At 34.8% G+C, this 13,487-nt stretch overlaps 1 protein-coding gene across 1 annotated transcript; it reads right to left on the bottom strand.

Moving 5' to 3' along the window:
- Positions 1-399: 399 nt before the first annotated feature.
- Positions 400-11,740, bottom strand: LOC123770058 (U6 snRNA phosphodiesterase 1). Its single transcript, XM_045761714.2, has 5 exons — positions 11,409-11,740; positions 10,690-10,820; positions 9,502-9,694; positions 7,333-7,492; positions 400-5,591 (listed from the first exon to the last, which is right to left on the bottom strand). The coding sequence occupies exons 1-5, from the start codon at positions 11,711-11,713 to the stop codon at positions 5,394-5,396; spliced, it is 987 nt and encodes a 328-aa protein (XP_045617670.1). The 5' UTR covers positions 11,714-11,740; the 3' UTR covers positions 400-5,393.
- Between the last annotated feature and the right edge of the window lie 1,747 nt (positions 11,741-13,487).

The raw sequence follows: 13,487 nt of genomic DNA, 5'->3' as shown, positions 1-13,487 counted from the left end.
TGAAGAGTTACTCGGGCAATGACACTAGCTGACTGACCAACCAGCAAGAATACTTCAGTCTTGAACATAGTCCAGGACTAAAGTAAACTACATATATACACATATACATATAAACTCTGTATATATACTGAGAAGCAGGGTGTATATATCCTCTCTTCTATATGGGATATACAGTATAGACCTCTCGATATATTTATTTATTATGACTTATGCTTGAAGGTAAAACATTAACAGTTTAAAGGTAGATTTGTTTACAGGTAAAAAAATACATTTTGAAAATTTATTAAATATGTTTTCTTTACGAATTTGCTAATACAATTTTTAAATATTTTCATGGACCTATATGTATCAGTCTTTTTATATAGTTTATGCAAAGTTATGGGAGAAAGAAAGACAAACTTGAAATGTATATAGTTTCAGTAATTACAAAGTTTCTACTTTGTGAAGCAATAAAGTCAGTTTCAATGCAATCGTGTGCACATGTGTAATGAAGACCAATATGAAAACAACTTCTATGGGTGGAAAATTGGCAGCTTTCAAAAGTACTTTCTAAAAATTGCAAAACATAACATGCTTAAATTATATTCAGAATTTTAAAGAACTTTCTCCTAGTTGGTAACAAACAGGTCATAACCCAGTGCCATATTTTTTCACCAAAGCATTTTCAATTAATATAGTGGCCCAATACAGTATACTGTATATTTATTAAAAATCTGTCTATCCCAGAGAAAATTTAAAAGTCTCAGCCGAGTGATAGTTAGGTACTGTACTTCCACAACCCTTCCTAGTATGAGCATCCTGTTCTATTGGCTAGTGTGATAACCTTATATTTTTCAGGCTAGTTTGAATCTCCAATATTGTGGATTGCATCTATTTATTATATACTGTACATACATACATCATACATACAGTGTATATCAAATGTAAAACCAACACAACAGGATGTCATACTCAAAAGCATACAAATTTTTGTATTTTCAGTTTCATGTTTTTCATATGGCCATATATTTTTAGTTTCATATTTTTTCATATGGCCCTGTATTTTCAGACGTCTCTCCCAACCCCAATTTTTTCTTTAAATAATCAAACATTTATTTGCCAAGAAATTCTAAAAAATATATTTAACAGCCATTAGAAGTAACCTTCCTCCAAAACTGTCAACAGCAGTCAATAAAAGCAGCAGCTGTAAGCTGTCATATTTCTGGTAGGCACAGCAAATACAGTACAGTAATTAGAAAGAATGTATTGGTAATAATAAACACTACTAATATAATGTGAAACATAAACATTTGCCAAATTATATGTATAACATGAGAAACAGGAGGACCAGACAAAAGATAAATTTCAAATTTATTCAAGACAAATTTTTTGGAGCATATAATCCTCATCAGTGCTGAAACAGAGAACAATTTCTTGACAAATTCAGCTCAAAATCACAAATGGAAAGTTCAGAATTTAAAAATAAGAATGAGCCACCCTGTCACTTACAGTAATTTCACTATTCAGGCTTCCAATTCTCATTGACTAGATCTCAACATCTTGGATTCTATCAAGAAAATGAGACTACGTGAGTTGAATAACTCAAAGAGTCCTCACAACTCAACTGTTCATCCACTAAATTTCATCTTTGCGAGCTATGTTGTTAGGTCTTCATATTTTATTTTGCAGGTTGTATATAATTTATTTTAATAATTTTTAGCTAAATTTGTTGAGTAATTATAGACTTTGTTTCAGCAATAATGATTATTGATTATATACTCCAAAACATTTGTCTTGAATAAAGTAGAGTATTTTTTTCATATACAGTAAGTTTAACCCTTGGACTGTGGCTGTAGAATGATCATTGCCCATGTGCAAAAAAAAAAAAAAATTAAAAATAAATTGTTCATTATAGAATTATTAATTTGTATGCAAAATGTAAGAAAAAAAAAAAGAAAATAGATGAATATTTACCTTTTTACTTGAAGGCACTTTGAAAGGTTGCATGTGGTTCTGTGGTCTGGCGTTTATCAACACATGATGCCCAACTTTGCCGAAAACAAGGTTTTTTAAGACACGACTCCTGTGTTCTCCTGGGATGTTTCCCCGATTGTTTATCACTTGTTTTCCTATATTTACAAGAGTATGTGATGTGAATATCTTGATAATTCACATAACACATGATAATGTTTCATTTGACAATTGGTTTACCTGGTATACTCCACTACAACCACATAGAGTAGTTGTAACACCTCCAGACTCTTACCCCTCCTACCTATAACACCTACTCAACACCCGTCAGTTAACCCCTTGACCCATAGTGTACTTACCAGACTCTGCTGAACAGATGTTCATCAATGGAGAAAAAAAAGAAGTGTTATGCAGGATACGAACATATGCAGTATACAATGGTGCTGGGCTTTGGATGATTACATGTGGCCTAACTGGCACCATATGGGCAGGAGTATAGATTGAAAGAAAGGCTTAAGCCACCAATGTGCCACCACATATGACAACAGGCTAATAATACACGTACTGCATAATAATGGTTCAACTGATGATTGGTTTGACAACTGATGGTGTCTAGTACACCTCATTACAACCGTACAGAGTTGTGAAAACCACATTAACATCATTGGTATATATTATGCAATTATGAAGAAATTTAATACCACTTTACCACTGCAGTTCCCGTGGCACAGTTGGAAAGCACTCGATCGGCGCTTCAGGAGTTCTTTGGCCTAGGTTCGTATCCTGGCCGGGGAAGATTGACTGGGCGGCAATCCTTAACAGTAGCCTCTGTTCACCCAACAGTGAATGGGTACCTGGTTGCTAAACGATTTGGCGGGTCGTATTCCAGGAAAAATTAGATTCAGGACCTGCCCGAATGACGATGATGCAGTCGTCATTATATTATATATATTTATAAATTAACGAATTTAATCTGTTCCTCCATTCTGGCATCAAGCTCGTAATGTGCAGTGCTTGTCTTGTGAAACAACAACTGTCGTCGAAGGCGTCCGAGAACCAGCGGGAATGCTAGGAAGCACCATGTAGTTTGCTCGTTAATCGAGCAATCGAGCGAAAGCTCGAAATGCTTGTAGATAGAGCCGCTTGTCACTCGAGGTTCCACTGTATATTATATATACAGTATACACACATTTTATTAATATATATATATATATATATATATATATATATATATATATATATATATATATATATATATATATATATATATATATATATATATATATATATATATATATAAAATACAATGACGATGACTGCATTCACATAGTAACATTCATTAAAGAATAGCAATATCTTTTTCATGGGTCAAGGTAAACTCCATTACATCCACTGAGAGCTATTATATCCTTATTTACATCATACATGTAAAAACCAGACAATAATTGTTTAAATCGTCATATGACAATAACCACATTATCCCATGAATCAACACATGATGATAACCACTGTTTAAGGGTTAAATTTTCTGACAGGTAAATCTCTCTTCGAAAAAATAAAAAAATTGAATATACTGTAATGTATAAAGGATGTTTGTGTGTATGTGTGTGTGTGTGCACATTAGTTATTTATTAACCAAAAAATTACATGTATTTATGTATGTATGTATGTATGTATGTATGTATGTATGTATGTAACCGCCTTGCTGCTTTGGGAGGCAACATCGTTTCAACCCCATCCACCAGATATGCATACCCTGAGGAGCCACATGGTGATAGTGGGAACAGGATTTTATATACACAGTACACACAAAGTACACACACACACACACACACACACACACACACACACACTATACTGCCAATACCTGCAATGTTCATATTTTTAAATGTGTACCAGGTAGTGTGAAATGGCTAGTCATAAAAAAAAAATCATTCTAACAGTGTTGTTACTATGGCAAAATGGGTAAAAAATATTAACTAGTAACAAACTTCCAAAAGTCAACTTTCTTTTTATACAGAAGTTGAAAATTATAGGAAAAGCAGTCAAACTGTATTATTCGGCCTCAGCCTGGACACCACAAGAGTTTCAGTAATCTCCATTACATTCACACATAAGTGCAAATTATCATTAATCAGCACTCAACTTGCAAGGAATAATGCGCACTTAATGCAAAAAGTTTTAAAATCCGGTGGGTCATATGCCTGACAACAAAACTCAAGTTTCTAATGCTCATTATATACAGTACTTATAAACCCATTATGTGACTAGCAGATCAAATTAAGAGATATATATGTCACTCTTTAAATCAATACTAGTGTTAAGTGCTCTATGACACCCAGCCTTTCATCATCTCATCAGAAGCAGAGCAATAATACTTAAGAAAATACTCCAGTGAATATACTGATAGGACCTCGGCACCAAATATATGACAATTTATACTTTCTGAACCAAGCAAATATGTCTCGCAACAAAGGCCAAACTACAGAGGTCTTGCCAGAAACAAACAATTCCGCTTATCTGACTCCTATGATTCTCATATTCAGTGCTAAAACCTGAAGCACCAACACCTCTTGCAAGTACTGTACAGTAGTAGTCTCATGTTTTGAATCCTTAACTTTACCGCATAATATATGTCCACTTAGTAGATTTAAGATAATGAAGGGGTAGAGGTCAAATTTTTCACCAGGTTAAGAGCAGCAACAGTACTGTCGAGGAATTAGTATATACAGTACTCCTCACAAGTAGAAAATATAATCCAAATGTAACCTCTTATATTCTACAGATGTTAGTGCTTATCATATGAGGCTAGCCACCACATAATTCCTGCACTTTAATTTTGCCAATACTGTAAATCAAATTACTATAATCTAAACAAAATGCAACTTGCATTAATGTCTTCACTCTCAAACAGTGAATGCAATGTTCTATTGCAGTTTCATCTTACGGTAGGTAGTTCCTTTAACTTCAACAGAGTCCATAGGAAGTGTTCCCCCCACCCTCCCCCCCTCCCTCTGACTTATGGCTACAGTGGGCCCTGAGGAGTTGAACATGCATCAAAAACTTGCCTGGACATCCCTACCAAACCAATTCCTACACACTGTTTCCCTTCTCGTGCCAGAAGCATAAATTGTTGCTTAGTCAAACCACGGACTTGCTTCAGGTAGATCCAGGTATTCCCTGACAGTTTGTTCTTTGGTAGATCATCCATGTTTATTTAGAGTTAATATTTATGATTAATTTATCATATAATATACTTTAGAGGAAAATTCACATTTCGTCCTTAAATTCAAGATTAATAAATACACACGACTATCTGCACCCGAAAAAATAGGAATACTGTACGTGTTGGACAGTCTTAAGAAACGTTAATTTATTATTTGTACAAATTTATTAATAAAAGTATTTTAATTTACCCAGATTCTATAAGTGAATACCCGTTATTAATTTTCATGTTTAAGGTGTATGGTATGAATTCTATTACCAGTTTTAAAATTCAGAGAGTTAACATCAAAAGTACGCATGTCAGTCTCCACCGAGAAATACTGACTGCACACATTCTCCAGCTGAGGCAGCAACCGACGCAGATCTCCAGAAACATCACCAGTACACCAAGCAACACTTGCATGAAAAGAACCATCCTGCAAGGAATAATATCATATTATAACAACAAAATTAGAAAAGCTTATTTTCATTTATAAAATTTATTCTAATACATACTGTACTGTATAACTATTATATACTGTATAAGCATTAATTTTTTCTTCCTTATTTCTTAACAATCAAATCAAAAACTTTATTAAAAAATAGTTGTATATTTATAATTGGGAAGTTTACATTAAAATTAAAGTACATTAATTACATAAGAGTGTCACAATAACAGCATAGCACGTAGACATTATCCGAATCAAAATTGGAAACTATTCTTAAAAACTTGTACAAATGAATACAATAATGGCTGAACTAAACAGGTGTATATCATTTAAAACCAATTTACATTTTTAGCATAAAGTGAGCGACATTTAACTTACAGTTTGAAAGGTGACATATTGGATAAAGCAAAGTGTGGTTTACCATTTGGGCAGGAAGAAAGATATTGGCAAATTTATATCACAAATTTAAGATGATGAGAAGTATAGCAGAACCAATGTAAACTAATCATATCTTGAAGTTATTGATATTTGAACTCTACAGCATTCTATAGTAATAGATTCTGAGGCTATCCCAAATCAAAATCACTCCAAACATCTCATAAAATACTTATCTGCATAGGACTCAAAATGCCTGTCAGTAAGCCATCTCTATGTGAGATGGCTTACCAACAGGCATTTTGAGCACTATTAGAGGCAACTACAATGGTAGTGTGCCCTGCTACAGCATTAATAACATCAACATTACATTACATGCTGTTATGTCTACCCACATACATGCTAAGTGTCTCATACTCCTTCAGATTAGGAAGATGGTAATTTTTCATGCTAAAAATTTTAAATGTCAGAAAAACAATCACATTACAGAATGTATACTGTACAGTCTATTTTATATAATATACAGTATTATATTATATAAAATTTATTATATATATATATTATATTACATTTAACAAACAATGCTTTTAACTGATCATTTTATATATATATATATATATATGTCGTACCTAGTAGCCAGAATGCACTTCTCAGCCTACTATGCAAGGCCCGATTTGCCTAATAAGTCAAGTTTTCCTGAATTAATATATTTTCTCTAATTTTTTTCTTATGAAATGATAAAGCTACCCATTTCATCATGTATGAGGTAAATTTTTTTTTATTGGAGTTAAAATTAACGTAGATATATGACCGAACCTAACCAACCCTACCTAACCTAACCTATTTTTATAGGTTAGGTTAGGTAGCCGAAAAAGTTAGGTTAAGTTAGGTAGCCAAAAAAACATTAATTCATGAAAACTTGGCTTATTACGCAAATCGGGCCTTGTATAGTAGACTGAGAAGTGCGTTCTGGCTACTAGGTACGACATATATATATATATATAAAATGATCAGTTAAAAGCATTGTTTGGTAAAAAAAAAAAAAAGTATAACTGTCGATTTTTTACATTTTCTTTTGGGATTGGGATTCTAACAAGAGGAGGTACAGTATGTAGAAGCATAAAAAATAATATGCTAACCCTTATTTAGATGCATGCAAAGGAGCCCTATACTTCCATAACATTTCATTGCATAAGCATAGTAAAAAACTTTAAAAGACTGTTCACAATAATTCAAATCTCAATTTCTTCTTTTAAAGTTTATTCCCCTCTGCACCTTACTGACTCTGGAGGGAGGAAAAGTTTTAATACTGTAAATATTCTGATAACAAATAATTTGTTACATTTTTACTCACCTTAAAGAAAGGTGGCAGTCTGTATTCTGCCAGACACTTGTCCACCTCGGAGACTATATCTTCCAATTCATTACGTCCGTGGCACACTCGCAGCCCTAAGAACGTTCGGGTCCGCTCATCATTAACATACACATTTAAGCCGTGTAACCACAAAGAAAATCTGAAAATATGAAACAATCATTTAAGAGGTTTGGAAAGTTTTCACACAAAATTGTCGGGAAATTGCTCTCACGATCCTCAGAATGATGTTGAGTTAGGAAATTTTACTTTTGTAATGGCCTACAGCAGGGTTTTTCAAACTTTTTTCTCCTGACCCAGTTCGATTATATAAAATGTTATGACCCTAGTAATGATGCGTCATATAAAACAAGGTATCAGGGTAACCTAATTTAGAGCTTTTGACTAATTAGTCAAGACATACAGAATTAATTTAAGGAAATTCTTAATAATTTTTCAAATACACAATAAATAAATAAATTTAAATTTTATGTGTTGAGTGTGACTGGTGAACTTTCCTGTTACAGTATGTCTTATTTTGACCCAGTCTGGGGCTAGATTCATCAAGCATTTATGCAACCACTTATGAAACTTTTATGTTGCTCAAACAATCATGTTAGCTTTTTACATTTAATTAACAGTTTAAAGACGACAAAGCTCTACAAAGTTGTATATAAAACTCAATAAACATTAGAAAACTCAATTACTGAGTTTTATAATGTTTATAAAACTCATAAATTAGGTAGTGAAGTTTCGAAGACTGTAATTAATTAAATGTAAACAATACCAGCATGAAGGAGGAAAGATGTACTGGTTCGGAGGAAAGATGTACTGGTTCAAAGTTATTGCGTAAATGCTTGATGAATCCTGGCCTTGGGTTCACATGGTAAGAGCGCTACAGGTATATTGGTTGCGTTAAGTCAGATTCTGTTTTTGGTTTTAACCTTATCAGAGTGGAAAATCCAACTTCACAATTGGTAACTGTTCATACAAAGAAGCAACAAAAAAAACACTCATCTTAAGATTAGATATACATATGGAACACTAATCCAAAATGCTGATAAAGTTAATGATTGTTACATGTGATATGGAACAGCTTATTTTGCATTCGTTCAGATGTTAGTTTCAACTCGATGATAAATTTAGGCGACTCAAAAACAAATGTACATTTTACCCAGTGCTTTTCATTCTCACTTCAACTTTCTCTTCCAGAAAATGATGATGAAAACTGTCAAAGTAGAGAGGGGTAACTGTATGTTCCTTGCATCTTGCTCAAACTTTCTTCGGTGATGCTGTTTTCTTCAATGTGTTGCAACAGAGTTAAGAACATTTAATAGTTCGGGTGGTCAACTTGGCGAGGCTTAATACAGTAGCGAGGATTTTTGTAATGCTTTGATTTCTTCAGTGTCAGAATAAAAAAAAATTCTTGTAGTTTTAAATTAAGTTCATTTAGACATGACAAAATATGACGACCTCATTATCCATTTACCATTACAAAACAAATTGCCAAATCAATTTAAAAACAAAATAATTATTATTCATTCTTAATGGATGGCCTTTTAAAACGACTGCCTTGTAAGAGCCAGAGACCTTCAGTGTGGAGCAATAAAAAGAATGATCAACACCATTTCCAAACATAACCTTTCAAATAACCAAATGAGCTTCCTTTACTGTTATTAGCCGCTTTAATCATGATGTTCAGAATCACATTAAAACTATCAGGGATACATTTGGAAGCCAAAAAGCTTCAATATTTTTCTCACAATTCAACTATTTCCCCAATAACGTTCTCCAATAATATTCACACTTTTAATTCCTTTGCATTGACATCAGTCAAAACTATTTTCCAACTACACACTGGTTTAGCACACTGTGTATAGTATATACTGTGTGTATGTGTATGTACAGTAAGTTTAAAAAAAAATTCACCTTAACACATATCTGTAAAAACAGTAATATTAGGGTCACAAAGTAAGTCAGTAATGTACCCAATATTTTATATTTTTTACCTTGCTACCTAGTGATAGATAAGCATCTAGCAACCCAGTAATGGGTTACAACCCGTACTTTGAAGAACCTTGGCCTACAGTATGCCAAACAAAAAATAAAATTCCAGGTGATGAATACTGTTTATCTAAATCTTATTATTAAAGTGAAAAGGATAGCACTTACTTGGAAACTTGGCTTAATCTTGCTCTGAAATCTTCTGTTAATGGCTGAATCCAGTGAAGATGAAGTATTAGTGTTCGTGTTAAAGAAATGTGAAGATCAGATGAGGGATTAAGTATCACATTTTGCTCTTGACATGTGGCAACCAATGAAGCCATAAAGGATGCAAAACTTGGCCCATATATTCCTAGATGCACTGCAAACACAAATAAAGATTTACCTTCAACATTAATCATTATTATAATCATCAGGAAAAAAAATACGAAAATAGTATGACTATAGAGCACTTGGAAAAGATAAGATGACAGTGAAGCAATAGTGTCCAATTACATGGACCATCAATGAATGAACTTCGACACTGCAAGAACCGAGGCCATTGATCTACTGACCAATCTAAGTGGCTTTAATTTTTTGCATCTCAAAGAAGCTGGAGAGAATAAACAGCTGCACTGATGACTATGATGAGTGCCAGTAATAAATCATGTGCCCTGCATATATTGATTGACAAGTACATATATGCTGATACAAACTTATGAATACTGTTCTCTAACATTTCAAAGCAAAAAAAATATCAGTTGTATTGTACATGTATCAATGTAGTCATAACAGCTTGATGCTTTCTCCGTGTAATTTTCTTTCTGTACAATATGAGTACATCATAAGAAAAGTATGACATTAAAGACAATAATATTGTATCTAACTTAAGAGAAAACAAAATTACACTATTGTTAAGTTTACAGGCATGGAACCCCAACGTCCTTAAACACAGAACCTGAGAGGGGGAACCCCTAATGCTCCTGAGTATGTAACCCCACCTCCAATGCTCCTGAGTATGTAACCCCACCACCCAATGCTCCCAAGCATGTAACCCCCACGCAATGTTCCTGAGCATGTAACCCCCACCCAATGCTCCCGAGCATGTAACCCCAATGCTCCTGAGCACATAACATCTAAGCAAATAACACATTATTTCTGAGCATTAAGCATTATGTTCCTAAACAATGCACGTGTTCATTAAGCAGAATGTATACTTTCCTGGGCATGGAGCATGTATTCCTTAAGCAGGGAGTATAGTTTCCTGAGTATGGAGCATGTTTTCTTTAAACAGGGTGTATAGTTGCAATAGTATAGAGCATATGTTTCTAAAGTTTCCGTGTACATATACTGTATATAAAATTACACTGTACGTACAGGGGACATATAATATTGATGCCCAGTTACCCCGTTCATGGGCAAATGATCTAACTCTTCCCTGATGTTCTCTTGGGTCATCTATGTGAGCTTCTCTCGCCAATAACAGTTCACTTGGAAGAGGTATATTTCTGAAAAAGAAAATTAATTTATTTTTAAAACTGCCATACTAAAAGAGAATTTAATCTGAAACCTTTAGCTCCCAAAGGATATATATATATATATTTTTTTTAGGGGGGGAGCATATTTTTGCATTTTACTCTGTAATTTTTAGCTGTGCAACATGAATATCCACTAAGTATATCAATCACCTAAATGCAACATTCTACTATTTATTTTAGCAACCATAAATGCACAAAAGATCAGACTATGTGAAAAACACAAGGTTCAATATGGCAAATAGAGAAGACAGCCTCCTCTACAAAACAAAATATACATATAAAGTAATTTATACATAATTCTTAAAATTTCAAACAAGTTTATTTGGTTAAAATCATTTTATATAGTATTATGCATACTAAAAAAAAATTCTTGTGATGTACTACTGAAATCTTTGTACCTTTCACATTCATTAATAAAACTACTTAGCCTCTGCATTCTCTATTTACATAACTTGCATTCTTACATAGTTTTTTTATAGAGCAACAGAGCTCCAGCTCCTGGGCTCCCTCCTTCAAGCTGTCAAAGGCAATACCTACCGACTCGAGCTTCACCATTACCTGTGTACTTGGTGTGAGGTAGTGTCCATGGTGGAATCAGTTGGCCGCTGCTGATTTTCCTCGCCCATGATGGTCTCCGAGGACACCGCTGGACTATGGTGTCCTGAACGGGAGGAGCAGACACCCGGGGTGTCCACCACCATCTCCTCCTCATCGTCCGCCCTACGTCTCTTACTCTTGCGTTCATGAGGGCTGCTGAACTCCTGCTTCCTCTTCTTCTCGTCCTCGCTGGTGTAGCCGGAGTCTCCGTCGCTATCAGAGCTGTAACTCTGCAGAAGAGACAAAGCTCCCCTCCCTGTCGCCATTTCTATCAGGTAAACAAAGTCTTGGGTAGTTCGTATACGCTCAGCACACATAACATCCGGATTCTTCTCTAGAACTTCTTTTTATTGTAGTTATAATGTCACATTTAGTTATAATGTCATCTTTAGCTAAAATGTCATATTTAGCTACAATACCACATTTAGTTATAATGTCACATTTAGCTACAATGCCATCTTTAGTTATAATGCCACATTTACTTATAATGTCACATTTAGTTATGTCCCACTTGCTTATAATGTCACATTTAGTAAAAATGTCATACTTACTTATAATGTCACATTAAGTTATAATGTCACATCTTAGTTTAAAGTGGGGTCCCAGTAGTACAGTCGGGTTCGTTCTCGGTGCATAATCGAAATTCGAGAATTCAGAGTTCGAATCATGGGCAGGATAGAAATGGTTGGGCTCATTTTCTTTCACCTAATACCTCTGTTCACCTAGGTAGTAAATAGGTACTCAGGCGTTAGTCAGCTTGTTGTGGAGTTGTATCGTGGGCGGAGTCGGTAATTCGACCCTGTGGGAGTTGGGGGGGGGGGCCTCAATATAAGCCTAATGTGTATGAATACACTCAGGCTTCCTGTCCCCCGACACAATACATTATTATGTCACATTTACTTATAATGTTACATGGACTTATACTGTCAATATAATTATAATGTCACATTTAGTTATAATGTCATATTTAACTACAATGTCACATGTTGGGTTGAGCTAGGTTAAGCTGGGTTAGGTTGGGTTGAGCTAGGTTAAGTTAGGTAAGGTTGGGTTGAGCTAGGTTAAGTTAGGTAAGGTTGGATTGAGCTAGGTTAAGTTAGGTTAGGTTGGGTTGAGCTAGGTTAAATTAGGTAAGGTTGGGTTGAGCTAGGTTAAGTTAGGTTATGTTGGGTTGAGCTAGGTTAAGTTAGGTAAGGTTGGGTTGAGCTAGGTTAAGTTGGGTTAGGTTGGGTTGAGCTAGGTTAAGTTAGGTTAGGTTGGGTTGAGCTAGGTTAAGTTGGGTTAGGTTGGGTTGAGCTAGGTTAAGTTAGGTAAGGTTGGGTTGAGCTAGGTTAAGTTAGGTTGGGTTGAGCTAGGTTAAGTTGGGTTAGGTTGGGTTGAGCTAGGTTAAGTTGGGTTAGGTTGGGTTCAGCTAGGTTAAGTTAGGTAAGGTTGGGTTGAACTAGGTTAAGTTAGGTTAGGTTGGGTTGAGCTAGGTTAAGTTAGGTAAGGTTGGGTTGAGCTAGGTTAAGTTAGGTTGAATTGAGCTAGGTTAAGTTGGGTTAGGTTGGGTTGAGCTAGGTTAAGTTGGGTTAGGTTGGGTTCAGCTAGGTTAAGTTAGGTAAGGTTGGGTTGAACTAGGTTAAGTTAGGTTAGGTTGGGTTGAGCTAGGTTAAGTTAGGTTAGGTTGGGTTGAGCTAGGTTAAGTTGGGTTAGGTTGGGTTGAGCTAGGTTAAGTTTGATAAGGTTGGGTTGAGCTAGGTTAAGTTGGGTTAGGTAGGTTCCAAGATCCGTTGGCGAATCGTTTTGTGTATGATGTGACTTGTAGCCAATATATATTTTATCTAAAAGATAAAAGCAGAATTATTTGCTGGGAATACTTGTGTAATATATCAATAGAGTTTGATAATAATGTTGTTGTTTTGCTTCCTAGAGAACGGAGGGGAGGTGAGGCATAAAAGGGGGTTCAATATTCCCCCAAAGTTATATCATCGACGTCATTGATGCACTTGAACCAATTCTCTTTTTTCCTATCGTACCATAACCTAAATTATCTTAAAC

The sequence above is a fragment of the Procambarus clarkii genome, chromosome 45, assembly GCF_040958095.1.
Source record: "Procambarus clarkii isolate CNS0578487 chromosome 45, FALCON_Pclarkii_2.0, whole genome shotgun sequence".
NCBI lineage: Eukaryota > Metazoa > Arthropoda > Malacostraca > Decapoda > Cambaridae > Procambarus > Procambarus clarkii.
The sequence above is the reverse complement of the archived record's forward strand: the minus strand, read 5'-3'. Positions and strand labels throughout refer to the sequence as shown.